Source organism: Mus musculus, chromosome 13 (assembly GCF_000001635.26).
Source record: "Mus musculus strain C57BL/6J chromosome 13, GRCm38.p6 C57BL/6J".
Taxonomy (NCBI): Eukaryota; Metazoa; Chordata; class Mammalia; order Rodentia; family Muridae; genus Mus; species Mus musculus.
The window spans coordinates 54,788,713-54,808,070 of NC_000079.6; the positions used below are offsets into that span (position 1 = coordinate 54,788,713).

The 19,358-nt window shown below is 53.8% G+C and overlaps 1 protein-coding gene across 7 annotated transcripts; it reads left to right on the forward strand.

The window, feature by feature from the left end:
• The first annotated feature begins 389 nt into the window (after positions 1-389).
• On the forward strand, positions 390-8,063 carry Tspan17 (tetraspanin 17). Of its 7 annotated transcripts, none has more exons than XR_382461.2 (9): positions 390-969; positions 3,897-3,947; positions 4,028-4,174; positions 4,483-4,653; positions 6,341-6,466; positions 6,703-6,746; positions 7,254-7,370; positions 7,445-7,506; positions 7,886-8,063. XR_382461.2 is itself a non-coding variant. In XM_006517414.3 (9 exons), the coding sequence occupies exons 1-9, from the start codon at positions 883-885 to the stop codon at positions 7,920-7,922; spliced, it is 846 nt and encodes a 281-aa protein (XP_006517477.1). In that variant the 5' UTR covers positions 390-882; the 3' UTR covers positions 7,923-8,063. The 7 variants fall into 7 exon arrangements, 6 of the variants coding, with proteins under 6 accessions (XP_006517477.1, XP_006517478.1, XP_017171106.1 ...); XM_006517414.3 differs by having other exon boundaries at positions 6,699-6,746; XM_006517415.3 differs by lacking the exon at positions 7,254-7,370 and having other exon boundaries at positions 6,699-6,746.
• Positions 8,064-19,358: the final 11,295 nt, after the last annotated feature.

A 19,358-nucleotide genomic window follows, 5' to 3' on the forward strand; every position in this document is an offset into this window, starting at 1 on the left:
GTGGACTCCTCTGGTTCTTGAATCTTAGACTGGAGATCCACTGTAATTATTCACACTTGGCTCACCAGCTTTGCCAGTTGGCTCATCTGGGGCCTCTGGAGGACTTGGGGAACTTGAGAGAAGCTAACTGGAGGACGGACTTAGAGAGGAGACGGGGACTCTTCAGAGGTGGGGGTTGCAAGGGGTTGAGTGTGACTGGGGTGTAGCCAAAGCCTGGCCCAGAGGCAGGGTCTTGGGGAGAAGTGAGACCTGTGGACCATAAAAAAAAAAAAAAGACGGATGTCTTGGGCGTGGCTCCAAGAAGGCCGACTGTGGCTCAGAACTGAGGCTGAGTAGGGCGGAGCTCCAGGAGGACTGAGGCCGGTTGGAGGCGGGGTTTGGGGCTCATCAGAGGCGGGACCCGGTTTAGAGGCGGAGCTCGAGAACAGAAGTTAGCTAGGGCAGAGCCTTGGGCGGGGCGTAGGCGGGACTGCGGGAGGACAGCGGCTAGGCATGGGCGGAGCCTGAGAGGATTAAGCCCGGCTGGGGGCGGAGTCGTGGTTATGGGCGGGGCCCGTGAGGACTGAACTTGACTGGGACGGGGTCGTGGGCGGGGCTCCAAGAAGACCGAGCCTTGCTGGGGCGGGGTGTGGACTGACACTGTGGGCGGGGCCGGAGCGCTGTTGGAGGGCGGGGTCGGATGAGGGCACCGCACTCCGGGTGTGGCTGTCCGAGCGCCGTGGGCGGTGCCACAGCGGGCGGGGCAGCCGGTGAGCTGTGTGGCTTTGACCATGAAGCCGCAGCCACCGGGCTAGGCCCGGGGCTGCTCCAGGCCTGGGCGGCCCGCAGAGGGCTGGGCCGGTCACCGGCTCGGGTTCCCGGGACGGCAGGTGGCCGCTCACCATGCCCGGCAAGCACCAGCAATTCCAGGACCCTGAGGTCGGCTGCTGCGGGAAATACTTCCTGTTTGGCTTCAACATTGTCTTCTGGGTGAGCGCGAGTCCGCTTCTCGCTCTGCGCTGAGGATAGGGGTTAGGGAGTCTCAGTTGCTGGTGAGGGAGATCCCGTCTCAGGAGCTTGCGACCAGGGACTGTCCCCCACCCCCTCCACCCCGATGCCCCGTCCCCAACTATTCTGGGGAGCTACTGGGATAGCTGGGGGGCGGGACCCAGTCCCAGCAGGAGGTGCTGGGAGTCTCTCTTTGCAGCCCCAAGTTTGGGCGAAAAAGGGGGCGGCGTTTGCCGGAAGACTGCAGGGGCGCGGTAGTTGCGGACCAGCCCCGCCCCGCCTCCCGGCCACTCCAGCTCCCAGCATGGTGCGGTGAGGTTCGCGAGGCTGGGTCCTAGCCCCGAGTCTACCCTACAGACGCTCAGAAGCTTGTGAGCCAGGAGGTTAGGAGAGAGGAAAGCCAAGGCCTCTGCCTCTGCAGGGAGAGGAGCTCCAGTTGAGAACAGGGAACTGTCCCTTGGGAACAGAATTCAGCATTCCATAGCTGACCAAACAAACAGAGGCTTCCTTCTGTGTGGCATCTGTGTCCTGGTCCTGCCAAGTCATCTTTCTCTTCTCCCTCCCCCATCCTATCGCCAAAGCCGGGCTGTGCTTGCTGTCCTTTATGCCAGGCCTTTCCCACTTGCATTCAGCAGGATTCAGCGGCTCTGTTCTCCACCCACGAGCCGTCGGGTTTGCCCTGTGGTGGGTGTCCTTGGATGTCAGCAGTCTTCTGTTCTGTAGGGTGTGGGCAGCTACAGGGAGCGCTGGCCTGGAAGTCAAAGGGCCTGAGTGTAGCAGGCCTTGTCCAGAGGCTTTTGGGCGAGCCTCTTTGCTCTCTGGGCTTTAGCTTTCCAGCCTTGGAGGAGCCAGTATTGGAGTTTATCCTTCTGGGTTGTTAGATTAAACGAGAGTTTTTTGTTGTTGAGACAGGGTCTCACTCTAGCCCATTCTGGCTTGCAATTTGCTGCAGTTTTCCTGTCTGAGTTTCTTGGGTGCTGGGATTACAGGTGTGAGCCATCACACCCAGCTTAGTAACACATGAATTCTGATGAGGCACATTCTCCCGACTGCCTTATTATTATCTGTAGTTTACAGATAGGGGACTGAATGAATAGACGGTAAGAGCTTAAATTATTTGTCTCGAGAAACATGATTATCAGTGGGTGGAGGGAAGGAAGAGAGGCTAAGTAACTCTGGGGGTAGGGGGATGAAAGTCCCAGCTTTGTTCCTGGGCAAGGGTGGGGCGCCTGGGCAGGGGAGTAAAGATGGACAGAACATTAAGGTCCTATGCTTGGGTGGCATGGGGGCAGGCAGGGTTTTAAAGCAGAGTTGGATCAGTTCTCGTTGGCTGTAGGTGTATGAAAAGGTGACAGAGCATCTGGAGATGGGAAGGAATCTGGGACCTTGGGTTCCTGATGTCCCATCTCCCAAATGTGGGATTATAGGTCTGTGCCTCTCTGTCCAGCTCTACGTATGCCATCTGGACACCACCTAGGTGTCGTCTGGGCAGCCTGTTCTCCCGATGGCACCTTAATCTTTCTCATTGTCTAGCCTCAGTTCCTTGCTTGGAGAGCCCTGATGGTCAAGGCAAGCCACCCTCTTATCTCTGACCCCTAGCAGCTCATTTGAGGAAGGCACACCATCAGAGAGAGTAGAGAGTAGAGAGAGAGACTACTAGTACCCCACCCCCACCCACCCTTTCCTTCCCTGGTGCTGGGTTCTGTCCCCTACTGTATCCTCCCTGAAAATGGCTTCTCTGTGCTGGCTCTGGGGGCTTACCCCAAGCATCATGTCGCCTGTCTCATCCCGTCTGATTCATCTCATCTTTGGACAAGAGACCAGCTAATGTTTTGTTTTCCCCAAACCCCTCCTTGTTCAACCTAGCCTCATTCCTCCTCCTGCTGCTTTGACAAATGTCCCAGCCTCCTGATCAGCCTCTCTCTGCCTCTTCTGTGCTCTTCACCCCGGGTTTAGCCTCTTACCTAGTTCCTCTCCACAGTTATTTCAGCTTTCCGGGACCCTGACATCTCCCTGGCTCCAGACACGCACGTCTACACCCCACCCTCACCTGTTTCAGACACCTCAGTGCCCTAGCACTGTTAGCCCTGTGAGCACACTAGAGGACAGGCTAGCCCTGCTCTCTGCCCTCTCTGCCCCTGCATAGAGGAAATACCGAGCAAATAAACAGATGCCTAAGTGTCTGGAGAGGGCGGTGGGCAGCTGGGGTTTGAGTGGCAAGGAGAACCAAGAGGGTGAAGAGTTCCAGACAGAGCATCCAGAAAAGGCAAAGATCCCATGGCCATCACTTGCTACCTAGTGAGGTCAACCTTGACTACTGCGATGAGACCCTATCTCAAGAAGCCAAAATAAGGGCTAGAGAGATGGCTGGGGGCGGGTTAAGAGCACTAACTGTTCTTCCAGAGGTCCTGAGTTCAATTCCCAGCATCCACATGGTGGCTCACAACCATCTGGAATGGGATCCAATGCCCTCTTCTGGTGTGTCTGAAGACAGTCACAGGGTACTCATATACATTAAATAAATCTTTAAAAAAAAAAAAAAAGCCAAAACAAAGGTACAAGCATGCTTGAGGCCAGATGTTTTCTGAGCCAGACTGGGGCCTCTCTGAATTTTCCTCCGTGTTGAGAGAGTCCTCAGAGACTCCAGGAAGAGTCTGCTGTCCAGCCTGAGGCTTGAGGTAGCTTCTGTTCCTGCGGGAAAGACGCCCTGAACAGTGTCCTTGCTTGATGCACTACCAAGTCCCATGCACAGCTTTGGGAGTGGGGGCGGGGCTAAGTCCCATTCACAGCTTTGGGGATGGGGTGGGGGTGGGGCATGTCTCTCAGCTTTCTGATGGCCAAGGATGGATCAAGGGTGGTCAAGAGCCCTGGTGCTGGGTCCCAGCCCTGAACTCTCCCTGCTGTTGTAGGTGCTGGGAGCCCTGTTCCTGGCCATTGGCCTCTGGGCCTGGGGTGAGAAGGTAAGAGGGAGGGGCTGCCCAGGGGGGAGGGGGAGGGGGAGGGGTGTCACTCCCTCACACTTGTCTGCTCCCCGGTGCAGGGCGTTCTCTCCAACATCTCGGCGCTGACAGATCTGGGCGGTCTTGACCCCGTGTGGCTGTTTGTGGTGGTGGGGGGAGTCATGTCAGTGTTGGGCTTCGCCGGCTGCATTGGGGCCCTCCGGGAAAACACCTTCCTGCTCAAGTTCGTGAGTCTTTCTCTAAGTCTCTCTCTACCCCAGATCCACCAGAGACTCCTAACCTCTTTCCGTTCAGTTTTTGCCTAGTCAGGGTGACCAGACAAGGAACAGGTAAAACCGCGCTGTCTTTTAGCAACAGAACAAGGTGCTAAGGGGCAGGGAGCAAGCTCAGTGGTAGCCTAGCAGGGCCGGTAGGGGGCAGCACTTGAGTAATAGAGGGTGGAGCCTGAAGCCTGTGGCAGAGGTAGTGGGAGCGCTTCCCTGTCCACAGAAGTCACGCCTCTTCAATGCCCATCATCTGTGTGCCCCCAACCCAGTTCTCTGTGTTCCTCGGCCTCATCTTCTTCCTGGAGCTGGCCGCGGGGATCCTGGCCTTCGTCTTCAAGGATTGGATCCGAGACCAACTTAATCTCTTCATCAACAACAATGTCAAAGCCTACCGGGATGATCTCGACCTTCAGAACCTTATCGACTTTGCTCAGGAATACGTGAGTGTGGGCCTCATGCGTGTGACCCCTGATGGACACACGAGAGAGGGAGCAAGTTCTGTGTGTGCACGGACCGTTTCCTAACCCACCCAGGCCAGCGGATGCCAGGGAAGGAACCTTTGAGAGACCCTGACCCAGGAGAAGCCAGCTGCTGCTTATTCCGCAGGCTTCCTTGTGCCTAGTCCTAGAGAGACACAGGCTTGTGAAACTGTGGCCAGAGGAGGAAATGGAGTATACAGTGCAGGTCTCTCTTTCTATTCAGTCTGCGCCCAGAGTATCTGCCAGGGCTATGTTGCTGATGCCCCTTGACTGTGTGTGTGTGTGTGTGTGTGTGTGTGTGTGTGTGTGTACCTAGTGCTCAAAGAAGCCAGAAGAGGGCACTGGATCCCTGGAATTGGAGTTACAGACAGTTGTGAGCTGCTGTGTTTGTGCTGGGACTTGAACTTGGGTCTTCAGGAAGAGCAGCCAGTGCTCTTAATGACTAATCCATCTCTCCAGCCCTAGCCTAGCTTATTTTCATCCAGCATCATGCACCATCTATAACTGCATGCTCTGTACTTAGAGCCATGGAAACCCTCTCCACCTGCACATTCCAGTCCTTGTAATCCCCCAGGGCCACCCCTTGTCACACCCAGTCACCTTCACCAAGATTTGGCCCTGGGGCTCAGCAGTACCCTGAAGCTGTGCAGGCCAGAGGCAATCCTGTCGCCTGCAGTTCCTTTCTCTATTCAGTATGGAATTGGGACAGGCCTGGCATACACCAGGCCCCGAGCCAGGTGCGGGGAGATTCAGTGTTTTAAAAATGTGCAGCCTGTTCCCTTCGTGAAGGCAGTGTGTTGGGGAGAGGATGCTGAACATATAAACTAGGGCTGGGGGAGGGGCAGCGGGATGGGGGCAGGAGGAGAGAACGTACCAGGGAGGGTGGAATTGGAGCCAGCAGGGTGGGGCAGCCTCTGAACTGTGTGACCTTGTCGCCAACGGTGAGGAGGGGTGTAAGGAACAGGACGGCTCTCCAACAGAGACAGCAGGCACTTGGCAGGTGACAGGGCAGGTGCGGGCTCAGCTGTGTCTGAGACCTGCACACACAAGCCACATGGCCAGGCGTCACGCCCCCGGCTGTGCTCATAGGGTCCGAGTCTACGACTAGAGCTGTCCCACACTCACCTGGGAGCCTTTGTAGCCTCACGGCCAGCTTTTCAGCAGCTGGCATAGTTCACTCGGGGCTCTGCCCTGTCCCAGGCTCTTGTGCCACAGACTCGGGCTTGCCATGGCCACATCTGGCAAGACTAGCAAGTGCATTCTGGGAGGCGAACTGGGGCTCCACCAGGATGCCAGCAAGCATTTGTGGAGTGGACTGGGATGGAAAGGGGGGTAGGGAGGGAAATCTGTCTGGGCTTCTTCTCCTGTCCACACAGTGAGTCTGAAATGCCTCGATCCTCGCAGGGCTTGGCCTTGCTCCTGACCCTCAGGGGAGTCCATGAGGAAGCCACAACCTGCAACTCAGTGCCTCACCTCTCGAGGTCTCCTTACCCACTCAGATTCTTAGGAGCTCAGGCCTGTTTACTGGGGGGAGTGGAAGCTGGCTCTCCCAGCCAGCCAGCCAGCCAGCCAGCCTTCTCCTTTGGGTGAGACTCTAGGGTTGGGCCTGGTTTCCAGCTGTTCCCTCTGGACTCTTCTCTCCCCCTAGTGGTCTTGCTGTGGTGCCCGAGGGCCCAATGACTGGAACCTCAATATCTACTTCAACTGCACTGACTTGAACCCAAGCCGTGAGCGCTGTGGGGTGCCCTTTTCCTGCTGTGTTAGGGACCCAGCGGTGAGTGGGCCCTGGGAGGAGGGAGGATCTCTTAGCAGTAGGGAGGTGCATATCAGTGTGCTCCCGTGTCCGTGAGAGAACGAAGAAGTCTGGAGTTTCACTGCAGTTGAGCAGACATGGTAAACCCAAGCTTCCGTTTGCTTTTCTGTGAAGGAGGGGCACTAGAGTTGAGGACCCGGGTGAGCCCGCTGGTATTCCCTTAGCGTATTGCTAATAGCCTGTCTCCCCTCAGGAAGATGTCCTCAATACCCAGTGTGGCTATGACATCCGACTCAAACTGGTGAGAAGGGTGGGGACAGGGTTGAGGGTAGCCTGGAGTACAGGGGGTGACATGGGGACCTCTCCTAAGGTCTTGTGGAAAGGTCTAAGGGCTTCTTCAGGGTGGAACTGGCCCTGGGTAGGTTTGAGGTATTGGGTTGCTCATTCCACTTCTGTGGAGCGCCTGCTGTGGTTGGCACCGCTCTAGACCTTGCTTGATCCAGAGCTAAGGGGTCAGTTCTGCACTCAGGGAATCGGTGGAGAAAAATGTGACATTGTAGGCTCATTAAATGGACAGTCCTGAGATAGCTCAGGTGAGAGAATTTAGAAGGTTGACAGGTAGAGTCTGAGTCAGGGAAAGCCTCTTCAGAGGAGACAGCCAGGCTGTGCAACGGCCCTGTGGCAGAATTCCAAGGAGCTGACATTGTCAGGGAGGGCACTGGAGCAGGGGTGGGCTGATCAAGGTGGAAGAGGGGCGGGGGATCTGAGCTGAGGTGGGCAGGCCGAGCTTGGTCTCGTGTCTCCTCAGGAGCTCGAGCAGCAGGGCTCCATCTACACCAAAGGCTGTGTGGGCCAGTTTGAGAAGTGGCTACAAGACAACCTGATCGTGGTGGCCGGGGTCTTGGTGGGGATCGCCCTCCTCCAGGTACAGCCTTGGCTTGCCCACCCTCCTCCTGCCTGAAGCTCTTTCTTCTTCCTCACCTGCTCTCTGTCTTGCAGATATTTGGCCTCTGCTTGGCCCAGAACCTCGTGAGTGACATCAAGGCGGTGAAGGCCAACTGGTGAGGCTGCCAGGGGTGATGGCCATGTGCCTGGCCCGTGGGGCTCTAGTGGGGGCCTCCCAGGACACTCTGCCTCGCTCACAATGGCAAGGCCTGTGGGACGTCTGTTACGACCTGAGCCGGAGGTTTTGTGACCTTGGTGCTCATTACCCACTGAGGAAACCATTGGGGACTAGACTGGGGCTGTTTGCCACAGAGCTCTGTGTCGGGGGTGTGTACCTGTGTGTGTGCATGCACACTCGTAAGTGCACCTGGAGTCTCTACCCTGCTGCTGTGAGGTGGTGGCCCTTCCAGAGCTCGTGGGGGGGGGGCAGATGGAGGGTAGGGCAGGCACCTGTGTCCCCTGGTCTACTGTGGGATGTATCTGTGTGTGGCTTAGGAGCCTGCTGTCTCAGACCTCTCCATACTCACCATGACTTTGAGCCTGCCTGGAGCTTGTCTTGGCCTCAGTGTCACAGCCTCTGAAATGGGTCCAAGAATTCTCTCTCTCGCTTGCCTCTCAGGATCACACTTGGCGATGGCTACAAACGACTCAATAAACAACACTTTGAAAAACAGTGGTGGTTTATGTTCACCGTCTTCGAAGGTTCTGTTGGCAGCGTGGCCTCTACAGAGCTCTCCAGTGAGGAGGACCCTGGCCTGAATCCAACCAAGGCCTCTTAGGTCTGGGTAGACTATGCATTTGAGACAGCCTTTCAAACAGGTATATTGCCTTAAAGGTCACATCTCCTGTTCCCCCTGGGCAATGGCTGTGTCATCTACAGTGGGACACAGAGGCAGCTCCCCTGGTCTGTTCTATGTACCTGACCGCTAGTATCTGAGAGTTGACCTTTCCAACCTCTGTAGGTTACTCCTGGCATACACCTCAATGCTGTTATGTCTCAGCCTCAAGAAAGGCATAAAGGAGCCGGGCGTTAGTGGCGCTCGCCTTTAATCCCAGCACTGGGGAGGCAGAGGCAGAGGCAGAGGCAGGCGGATTTCTGAGTTCGAGGCCAGCCTGGTCTACAAAGTGAGTTCCAGGACAGCCAGGATTACACAGAGAAACCCTGTCTCGAAAAACCAAAAAAAAAAAAAAAAAAAACATAAAGATCTGAAGAACGGGGAACTGGAGATCACCCCTAAGAGGGTACAGCTGGTGGGTCCCAGGTGTGCCTGAGGTGGGTGTCAGAATGCCCATGAGAGTGGCTGAGTGCTGGACAATGGCAAGAGGACTACTCAGTGAATGCCTGGGATCCATGAGGGAAATCCGTTTTGAGATCCGTCAATAGTTGGTTTAAAAACTTCCACACCTGCAGTTCTGCATTGTGGCCACTAGAGGGAACATGGGTACCACATTCTCTGCTGCTGATTTTCCTTCACCTCAGTACCTTCCAGCTTACCTGGGGTGGCTTGCAAACTTGTAAAGAAGCAAAGCAGCTCAGGCTTGGACAATCTAGCTGCCCAGAGGGGTAATCTGTGTCAAATGACCCTTCCCTGCTCTGGGCAAATGGAGGGATGGGCTAGTTCAAAGGTCGCCGCTCTGGTGGGCTCTGTTCTGGTTTGCTTTGGTCTCCACTGGCACTGGAGATGAGAAGGAGGGAGACACAGGATATGTGATGACGAATCTGTGCAATCTGGGTGAGGATAATGACCCACTTGGGAGGTCAGGGGAGCACGGCTGGAGCTGTTGAGACAGGTCCTCATCCACGGGTGCTGACCGCAGTCAGTTGTAGCTGATTGCAGTGGTGCGGGAATGCAGAGCTGACACCAAAAATCTTAAGAGTAGTTGGGAGTCTGCAGGCTGTTGGAAGATGGCCAGAGCCCTGGGTCCAGCTTCAGCTCTTGCTGGCGCCGCTCACGGCGGCCCCGACTACTCAGCTGTGTGTGGGTGCTTTGAGCTGGCTGGGCACCTGACAGCCTTGCCCCCTGGCACAGGCTGGGCAGAGCTCTTGATGGCCCAGCCAGGGTGGTTTGTACACTGCAATCAATACAGCTTAGAAGGTGTTGCTTTTCTCATTTCAAATGGCTTCGTTTCTCCCCCAAAGCTCACAGCACCCTTGTGAGTTGCAGTTTCCTTTTCTGATGAGGAAATGGATTCAGAGAAGGGAGGGGAGGCCGCCTAAGCCATGCAAGACACGCAGATCCTGCCACCCCCTTGTGCTGGAGTTTGGCGCGTTACACACATCTTCTTGATAGGTTCTGGTGGAACCTGTATACTGAACTAGCAACCAATGAAGGGTGTCAAGCCATTGTTGTTCCCTAAAGTGAGATCAGAATCTGTCTTAGGTGCTAGTGACACAGGAGAGAGAAAGACGAAGTCCCCACCCTGTGCTGTCTCCTCATGGTGGAGACAGATGGCGAGGAAGCAAGAGTTTCTGTGGGTGATATGTACTATAGAGAGGATGAGTGACAGCTGGAGGTGCTGGGAGAAGGTTGGGAAGGGCACCATCTCCCAGGGACCGGGATGTAGGCTTCAGCATCAGCTTTGGTAGGCTCTCCAAAGCCGTGGTGGACTTGGTGAGGGAGAACTGGAATGGCTATAAAGGTGGGAGTGGGTGAAGAGCAGGGAGCAAGGACACAGGATGTGAAGGTGCCACCACATTGATGCTATGGTGTAGGAGTGGGGACCTGGACCAGACCCCTATGAGTTCTCCAGTTTCCCACCCACTCCTTCGTGTCATCTGTCCACATCCCCCACTTGCCCGCTGCTGCTTATCATAAACACAGCACCACCCACACGGAGGCCCGAGCCAGAGCCTGGGGTTTCTAAGGCAGAGGCAGGCAGGGAGCAGTCGATAGTATGGTGAGGATGTGCTGAGAGGCACGCGATTATCACTCTGTCAACGTCAGAGTCATCTTGCTCCGACAAGATGCCTGGGAAAAATCAAGGGAGGAAAAGGCTCTCTTGGCTCACGGTTTCACAGGATCTGGTTCACTGCTGCTCTGCTCCAGCCTCTGGGCCTGTAGTGAGGTGGAACACGGTGCTAGGGAGGGCGTGGTAGAACAGACAGAATAAGGTCAGGGGTCTGGGACAAGGCATAGCTGCCAGAGACAAGCCCTAGGCCCACTCCCTCTAGCTACTCCCCCCCACCCCCCATCATATCTCATCAAGTTCTGAAGCCATCAATGGTTAATCCGTCAATGAGGCCAGAACCCTCATGAGCCTGTCATTTTTCAGAGGTCTCAGCTCTGTACACTCCTCCACAAGAACGAAGCTTTCGTTCGAACGCAGGAGCCTTTGGGAGGCCAGTTCAGATCTAAACCATAAACCACTTCTTGGTTACTCTGGGGTTGACTAGAGATCCACCTCCCATGACAGTCCATGGAGGAGCATTCTCTGTACCATATGGTCCTCACCCACAGAGGTGCCTTCCCGGGTATGCAGAAAACACAAGGGAACAGGCAGGGCTTGCATCGTGCAACCCCCTCAGGATCCACAAGGAGCAAGGCCACCTTCCTACTCTATCAGTGTGCCAAGCTGGATGTCCTGCAGAGACCTGGGGCAGGTAGCTAGTATCTTGCTTTGATTCCTGATTACCCTTGGGGAGGATGTGAGGGGGACCTTGGAGGGGCGGTACCCAAGCTGACAAAGTCCTACATTTCTGGTAAGTTAACCAAAGGATTGAAGGAAGGTTCCTTGATGGCCGTCTCTCCAAATGACCACCAGAGGGCAGCAAAGTGCAACGCATGCAGCCTAGCCCATCAACCCGGAGCTGGTGACAAGGAATCCCTTCGAAAATGCCAGGTTTGTCAATATTTCAGAAACATAAAGGCTCACCCTACTGTTGCCAAGTTCAGGCTTTGCCACCCTCTTCATGATCTCCTCCAGGGACTTGGAGGAACGGAAACTCCCAGGGACGACTCTGCTAGCGATCGGGGAGACTGTAGAGTGATATCTGCCAGACAGAGCTGGAGAATGTGACAGTAATGGTGTGTGTGTGTGTGTGTGTGTGTGTTTCACATTCTTTAGTGGGCTGAAGCAACAGACTCTACATGCACCTCTATTTGTTCAGATAGGTTTGCTAAGCACCTACTGTGTGCTGGCAGTGTTCTCAGCACTTGGAATACAAAAGGAAAGAGACACCCTACATTCCCATGGAGATGTCCAGACCTGAGGTCAGCTGACTTCTTCCTCAAGGAGCCAAATAGCCTGAGCCAGAGTCACAGAACCACAAAGGTGCTCGGTTCTGCCTTCATGACAGAAAGCAGCTCAAGGCGGGGTGTAAACAAGTATCCATGGCTGGGTTCCAAGGACATGATCTGCCGACGCAGAAACTGGAATTTGATCTAAGTTTCAGCTGTCATAAATCTTTGGCTTTCTTTTTGATTTCTTCCCCATTAAAACAGAAAATTATCTTTAGCTCTGGAGTTTGGTCAAAACAGGCTACAGATTGGATTTGCTTCACAGGCTGGGATTTTTCTGTCCCTTGGTCTGAGGATGTGGACAAAGCATTGCCACCAGGAACCAAACTGTGGGGGCCACCGATGCAGCTGCTGGGTGGGAGGGAAGGGCCAGCCTCAGCAAGTGGGAATGCAAGACCAGCCTCGGTACTTACAGAGTACGCATGAAGCCTTGGGTTTCCTCCCCAGCACCAATAAAGACGTGGAGTGGTCAGACGTGGAGTGGTCAGACGTGGAGTGGTCAGACGTGTCAGCAGGCCTCAGCGTGAAGGCGAGATGTAGTGAAGACTTTACTTTTGATCGCACAGGTAAAATGGGGACTCACTTTAGCTAAAACAACAACAACAACAAACAGCCTGATGAGTCGAAAGTCTCTTTAGGTTGCCCTCTGTTCTCCAGCCCCACATCCTGAAGGCTGTGCATTCCTCCCACAGCAGTCTCAAAATAACCATAGTGCTCAAGTCCCCTGTATCAAATGGTGGTATCTGCATCCACCCTACAGGTGTTCTTTGATTCTTTCTTTTCTTTGTAAGTGTGTCTGGGTGTTTTGCCTGAGCGTATGTATGTGCCTAGTACCTGCAGAGGCCAGAATAAGGTGTCAGATCCTTTTGATACTGGATTTGCAGCGGGTTGTGAGTGATCACGTGAGTGCTGGGAATTGAACCCAGGTTCCTACAAGAGCAGCCAACGCTCTCATTTTAGTTTAGTTTAACTGCGACATGAAGGCATAACATTGCATACATTAGTGGAATACCATGTAATGTTTAAAATGTTTTTATTAGATTTTCAATTTTTTATGTGACTATTTTCTCTCTCTCTCTGTCTCTCTCTCTCTGTCTCTCTCTCTGTCTCTCTCTCTCTCTCTCTGTGTGTGTGTGTGTGTGTCTGTGCACTGTGTACGCACTTGCTGTCTGTGGTAGTCAGAGGAGAGCATTGGCTCTCCTGGAACCGCAGTGATGGAGAGTTGTGCTGGGTCCTCTGCAAAACCAGCCAGTGCTCTTGGCCCACTCAGCCATCTCTCGGCCCCCACAGTGTGTTGATACGTGTGTATGTTACACTTGCTTGATAATTAAGTATTAGTATGCTTATTTCTTTAAACGATCCTCATTTCATTGTGCTGAAAATTTCAAAGTCCTTTTAGCTAAGTTTAAAAAGGATTCATTAGTGTGTGTGTGTGTGTGTGTGTGTGTGTGCGCGCACCTCTGAGTGCCCACAAGGACCAGAAGAGAGTAGCAGACCCTCTAGAGTGGAGTTATGGGTGGTGACATGCCCAGCGCAGATGCTGGGACCTGAACTCAAGTCCTCTGGAAAAGCAGAGTGAGGGCTCTGTTATTGGCACGAAATGGGGGAAGAAAGGATTTCTTTGGCTCATGGTGCACACTCCATCATTAAGGGAAGCCAAGGCAGGAACCTGGAGGCAGGACTGAAGCACAGACCACAGAGAGATGCTGCTTCTTGGCTTGTTATGACTTGCTCAGTCTATTGGTACCCCCTTTCCCCTTCCCGTTCTCCTTCCCTTTCTTCCTCCTTCCCTCCTTCTCCCTCCCTCCCTCCCTTCCCCTTTTCCTTTCTTTTTTGAGACAGAGTTTCTTTGTATAGCCCTGGCTAGGACTCATTCTGTAGACCAGGCTGGTCTCCAATTAAGAGCTCTGCCTGCCTCTGCCTCCTGAATGCTAGGATTAAAGGTGTGCGCCATCACTACCTGGGTGCCTATTTTCCTAGTACAGTCCAGGACCACCTGCCTAAGAGAGGCATCAGTGAGGGTGGGCAGGGCCCTCCTGTGTCAATCAGTAACCAGCCAAATGCCCAACAGAGAAGCCCACAGGCCAATCTAACAGAGACATTCTCTCAATTGAGGTTCCCACCTCTTGGCAATGTTCAGATTTAAGTCAAACTGACAAAACTAACCGGCATTAGCAGTGTGCAGTCTCAGCCAATGAGCAGGTTCTCCAGCTTCTCCCAAGGCCTCTGAGACATGTGTTATCATTGGCTCTCAGGACCTTGCTGTGTAGGACTCCTTGCTTGCTCCAGTACAATTGTAACTTGCAGCTTTGATCAGCCTTTCCCCATCACCCTACCCCGACTTCTCCAGGCTCTGAGAATCACCAATCTACTTTCAACACCCGGGACATGCGCTTTTAAAACTTCCCCACAGGAGTGAGATCAGGTGGTGCTCGTCTCTCTGCTTCTGGCTTATTTCACTTAACGTAGCAACAGCTGGCCGCTTTGTTCATGTTGCGGTAAACACAAGGGTTTTTTCCTCTTGCCCTGCAGTTCAGTAATACTCTAAATTTAATCATTTTTGCTTATTTTTATTTCCTGTGCATTGGTATTCTTCCTGAATGTATGTCTGTGTGAGGGTGTCAGATCCCCTGGAATTAGAGTTATAGATGGTTGTGGACAGCCATGTGGGTGTTGGGAATTGAACCTGCGTCCTCTGGAAGAGCAGCCGGTGCTGAGCCATCTCTCCAGCCCCCCAAATCTCATTCTTTGAAAAGATTTGTTTACTTTCTTTTATACCGAGGGGTGTTTTGCCTGTATGTAGGTGTGTGAGCCATGTGCATGCAGTACCCACGGAGGCCAGAAGAGGGCGTTGGATTTCCTGGACCTGGAGTTACAGGCAGTGTGAGCCACCATGTGGGTGCAGGATATTAAGCCCGAGTCCTCTGCAAAAGCAGCCAGTGGTCTTAACCACTGAGCCCTCTCTCCAGCTCCTCCCTTATATCTGGATGACTTATGAGATAAAGTAGATGCAGATACTATGCAAATGGTTGTTTTGTTTGAGTAAAAATGAGAAGGAAGAAAAATCTGCACGGGGCTGGCAAATGGCTCAGTGGGGAAGGCGTTTGCCATTGAGCCTGATGACCCAAGCTCGATTTTCGGAGGGGCAAACTGATTCCTGCAAGCTGTACTCTGACCCCTAAATAAATAAACATTTTAAAAGAGAAAAAGAGTGCCTTAGGGCAGATGCAGCCACCACAGGCCCGACTTCGGAGCACATCTTGGCAGCAGAGTAATAATAGTCTGACCTGTAGTTGGCTGAATTCTTAAATGTAACCTACGGACACAAGCGCACAGGGCCAGCTGTAGATCTCGCCAGGCCTTTTACGTGTGTTGAGCTTTGCATTCATTTCCGGTACCCATAGAGGTGGTTTGCTGTAACTTCTGCATGTTATAAATGCTAGAACACCGTCCCCAATTCTCTTCCACCTGCTTTCTGCCCCCCACCCCATACCCACATGAGGTGTGGCAGGCAGCTGGTGACCTGTCTGCAGGCTGCAGGCTTTGTCAGCCAGTGACAGCGCTGGACTCTTCCAGCCGGGACCTCTTTCACTAAGTTAGTCTGGAGAGAACTGTGGTTGACCCTTCTCATCTGGGGCCCCCGGCCTGGAGCAGCCACTGCTTCACCGGGTAGGGGGATGAGGGACAGGGTGGAGAGGTGGCCCCAAGTGTTTGCTAATAGCAGAGGTGATCCCAGCAAAGACCAGCTAGGGTCTCGCTCCTTTCTGCTTCTCACTCTGACGTCTGCCCAGCATTGTTAGACCTGAGTCCTGAAAGAAGTGCAAAAGTCATACAATTAACTCAAAGGCCACAGTAATGTCTCCTGTCTTCTTCGTAGATACATAGAGGTGGAGACATCACTACCTTGCATGCAGAGGGACTTAAGTTGTGGCCCGTGTCCTGGGAGGTGCCTTAGGTGTCCTTAGGTGCCCAGAGTCTTGGGTACATCTGTGTGGGGCAGCGGGTGTGGGGGGAAAAAGGGAGTGGGAGAAAACCTGCGTCCTGCCAGAGTTCTGGTGCTCTGGGCGGGCAGACGTGGGAGGACTGCCGCATGCTTTCCACGTGGCCCCCGGTGGGTGTCTGGCTGTGGGAAGCCATGGAACTCAGCCCACCAGGGGGTGGACAAGGGGCAGTCTGAGGCCTCTGGGCCTCACGGAGGCCAAAGATAGCAAGTTCTCAGTCTCAGATGTTGCCGGACACGGCAGAAGAGCTGAGAACAAACTGGGAGCCCCGGGGACGGCTTGGTCATCCCTAGGGCCAAAGAAGGAGAGGGCAAGGAGAGAGGGGGCGCTGGATGGTTTCCACTCATGCAGAGTCCTTGGTCCGGTCTGTGGCTGGAGCGCAGGAAGCGGGAGGTTAGACATGGCTCTTTAGGGGAAAGCCTATCCCATCGTTCAAGCACGGTGGGCCTTGATGAGCAGAGACAGTCTATGGTTTTAGAGCTTTATTGTAGAAAGGCAGGGAGAAAGAGAAAAGATAAAAGAGAGAGGCCAGCCATGGCCACATGGAGAGAGGGGGGAAGGGAGAGAGAGAAGGAGGGCTAGAGATGAGAGTAAGAAAGCTTAAAGAGATCGAGGAAGGGCCAAGCAGCCCCTCTTATAGTGGGCTGGGCTACCTTGTTGTTGCCAGGTAACTGTGGGGCGGAGCATACCTGGCTATAGTCAGGTAACTGAGGGGCGGGGGTAGTGGAGTCTAGTCAGAATGCCAGGAGCTTGGGACATTGTCCGCGTGACTTATAGTCACAGAATTATGGAGTTGGGGGCTCTGTGGTGTCAGGTACCTGTCTCTGGGACTGTGGGTCACTGTTCTGTCCCTTGTAGAGTTTTCTAATGGGTCTCCGGAGCAAGCCTCATTCAACCAAAACAGCCTTTCACCGCCCCCACACATCTGTATATCTGCATCCTGTTTGCATGGGTTGTGCTGTGTGTGGATCAGCTGCCCAGGTTCACATTGTACCTGGACGAAGGCTGCTCACAGTGAGACCAGCCCTTGCCGGCCTATGCCTGCAGGCCTATCTTCCTCTGAGGGAAACGCACTGAAATCATGATGAACCCGAAACTCAGGTGTGGTTGTTACCCCTGTCGTCGGGGGACATAGTCAAAAGGGGCGTAGACTTGTCACCGGTCTTTAGGAGTGGTTTATGATTGACATGTTCAAATAAGTGGTGGTCAGGTGACCCTAACCCAAAAGCTGCAGGAAAACACGCCCTCTGCCTGCCTGCTTGTCTCCTAGTCTTCCTGTGGGTGGCGCTGCTGTCAACAGCTCTGCGCTGCTCCCCTCATGCGGAGATGGTGTATTTACTAGAAGGGAGAAGCAAGCCCGACTCAAACCTGGCCTGCAGATTCTGCACTGTCCGGCAGCCCTGGGACATAATCAGCCATCAGCATCCAGAGATGTTCCTGATCCCTTCCGCAACGGCAAACTGAAGACAGACAGTACATACGCCGGCCAGTCCCCGCAGCACTCTCTTTAATTTACGGATGCATTCGGCACATCCCAACGACTCGAGGTAGTTCTGTCTGCCTGTGAAGAAGGTGTCCACACGGACAGGTTGCCTACCTCTTCCTTCAGGTAGCATCCTTAGGGCAAGTACAGGCAGCCATCATCCTTGGACGCTCCCATGCCTATAGAATGAATGAATGCTTGAAAGTGAACTGCTGCGTTAAAGGACATGGGTGGTTTTTATTTACTTAACATGACTGCCTTACCCTTTGAGGAAGCCATGACCATTTTCAGTCCCACGGATAATGCAAGGTGACACCTTGCCTTGTTGCTAAGGCCTTTATCTGTGCAAAGTCTTTGCCAGAGCGATGGGGAAGCCGTCTTCCTCATAGCTTTCCTGTAAGCCTGGCTGAGCATCTTTTTCACACAGATCTGTGGAATGTGTCACAGCCACGGGTGGTGCGGTGGTGCAGTGGGAACCCCCAGGGCAGGAGAGCCCAACAAGGCAGTGGTGTTTCTGTCTGGCAGAGGCTTTAGGAGTGCCTTGGAGGTTCCTTGCTGTATCAGAGAATAGATGCAGGGGATGACTGCTGGCAGAAAGATGAGCCTGAACAAAGGCACAGGGGATGGGATGTCCTCTTTCCAGCGTTTGCTTGAGTCCCTGTCATCCAGCCCCAGCCAGGCAGTTTCCTCTCCCCTGCCTCACAGCTGGCGTTATAACCCAGTGCCAGGCAGAAAGGGCATTCCCTGCACCTCAAAGAGGGCGTCTTGTAGAGGGGTCCCACCCTGAAGCCTCCAGTGAGGACGCCTGGGGCTCCTCTCTGCCTCCCTTGACCTTCCTCGCTCCTCCCACCTTCTCCGCCAGCCAGGAGCGTACATCCTCATTAACACGGTTCAGTGGCCAGCCTGGTAATTGATCTCCCTCTGGCCCAGTGTGGACATCGGCTAATGGGGATGAATGGGGCGGGAGGCGCCTTGAGGGATGATCACTCTGAGGCCCACACAGGGTGGGGAGGCAGGCAGGAGATGGAGATGCTGAGCTGGTCTGAACGTGTCCAGGGCTGCCTCTGCCCACCCTGCTGCCACCCTGGTCCTGCAGCAGGACAAGCTTTGGTTGGACAGAGTAATGGTGGAATTCAGCTGCCGCTAGCCCTAGGGACAGAAACCAGTGTGGATGTGAGACTCCAGTTCAGGAAAAGCACTGGGGAGGCAGTGAATGTGGAGCTTCAAGGTTACACAGGCAATGTCTTGGTCAGGGTCTCCATTCTTGCACAAAGCATCATGACCAAGAAGCAAGTTGGGGAGGAAAGGGTTTATTCAGCTTATACTTCCACATTGCTGTTCATCACCAAAGGAAGTCAGGACTGGAACTCAAGCAGGTCAGAAAGCAGGAGCTGATGCAGAGGCCATGGAAGGATGCTGCTTACTGGCTTGCTTCCCCTGACTTGCTCGGTTTGCTTTCTTATAGAACCCGGGACCACCAGCCCAGGGAGGGCACCATCCACAATGGGCCCTCCCACCTTGATCACTAATTGAGAAAATGCCACACTCACAGAGATCTGCCTGCCTCTGCTCCCCGAGTGCTGGGATTAAAGACGTGTGCCACCCACGGCTCCTGGCTCTTAAGAAGTTATTTTTAAGTGCTTACAGTGGGTCAGGCATCAGTAGACATGAGGTGGGCGAGATCATCCTCTGTGGGAGGGGAGAAATACAGGAATGAATATTCAGGAGAACTTTTGGTTTGGTAATGGCCACTACTTAAAAGGGACTTGGGAGCTGTATGATGTGCTCAGACCTGAATGATGACCATGAATACATTTCAAACAAAGAAGACAGGCCTGAGGTAGTGATGGCCTGCGTCCATCTGAGAGAACAGAAGGTTGTGTGTGTGTGTGTGTGTGTGTGTGCTACAACTGTACTATGACCAATAAGGAAGAGATAAGGCCAGAAATTGACTGATATAAAGCAAGGACATTCATAGTCAAGGCCAAAAGCCCAGTTGTCAGGCCTAAGGGCTCACATCTTTCTCCTGATGTGATGCTGGCCAGTCACAAAGGCAGAAGATGGCAGGCTTGAAAACCCCAGGGAAGTCAGGCTTAGGAGACTGAGCACCCTCCCCAAAATCTATTCTCCTCTACAACAAGGATCTCAGCACTCCCTAACCTGTCACTGTGTCTTTAGTGGTGAAAAAGAGACACTCAGGGGCATTTGGGCTAGCCTCAGCCAACTTTAGAGAGCTAGCTTCAGCC

What these genes read in the sequence shown, in the direction of transcription:
- Tspan17 (XM_006517414.3), top strand. Translation starts at nt 883, where the DNA reads ATGCCCGGCAAGCACCAGCAATTCCAGGACCCTGAGGTCGGCTGCTGC. An exon ending in GCTTCAACATTGTCTTCTGG is followed by an intron (nt 970 to 3,896) that starts GTGAGCGCGAGT and finishes CTGCTGTTGTAG; the next exon opens with GTGCTGGGAGCCCTGTTCCT. An exon ending in AAGGCGGTGAAGGCCAACTG is followed by an intron (nt 7,507 to 7,885) that starts GTGAGGCTGCCA and finishes TGTGTGGCTTAG; the next exon opens with GAGCCTGCTGTCTCAGACCT.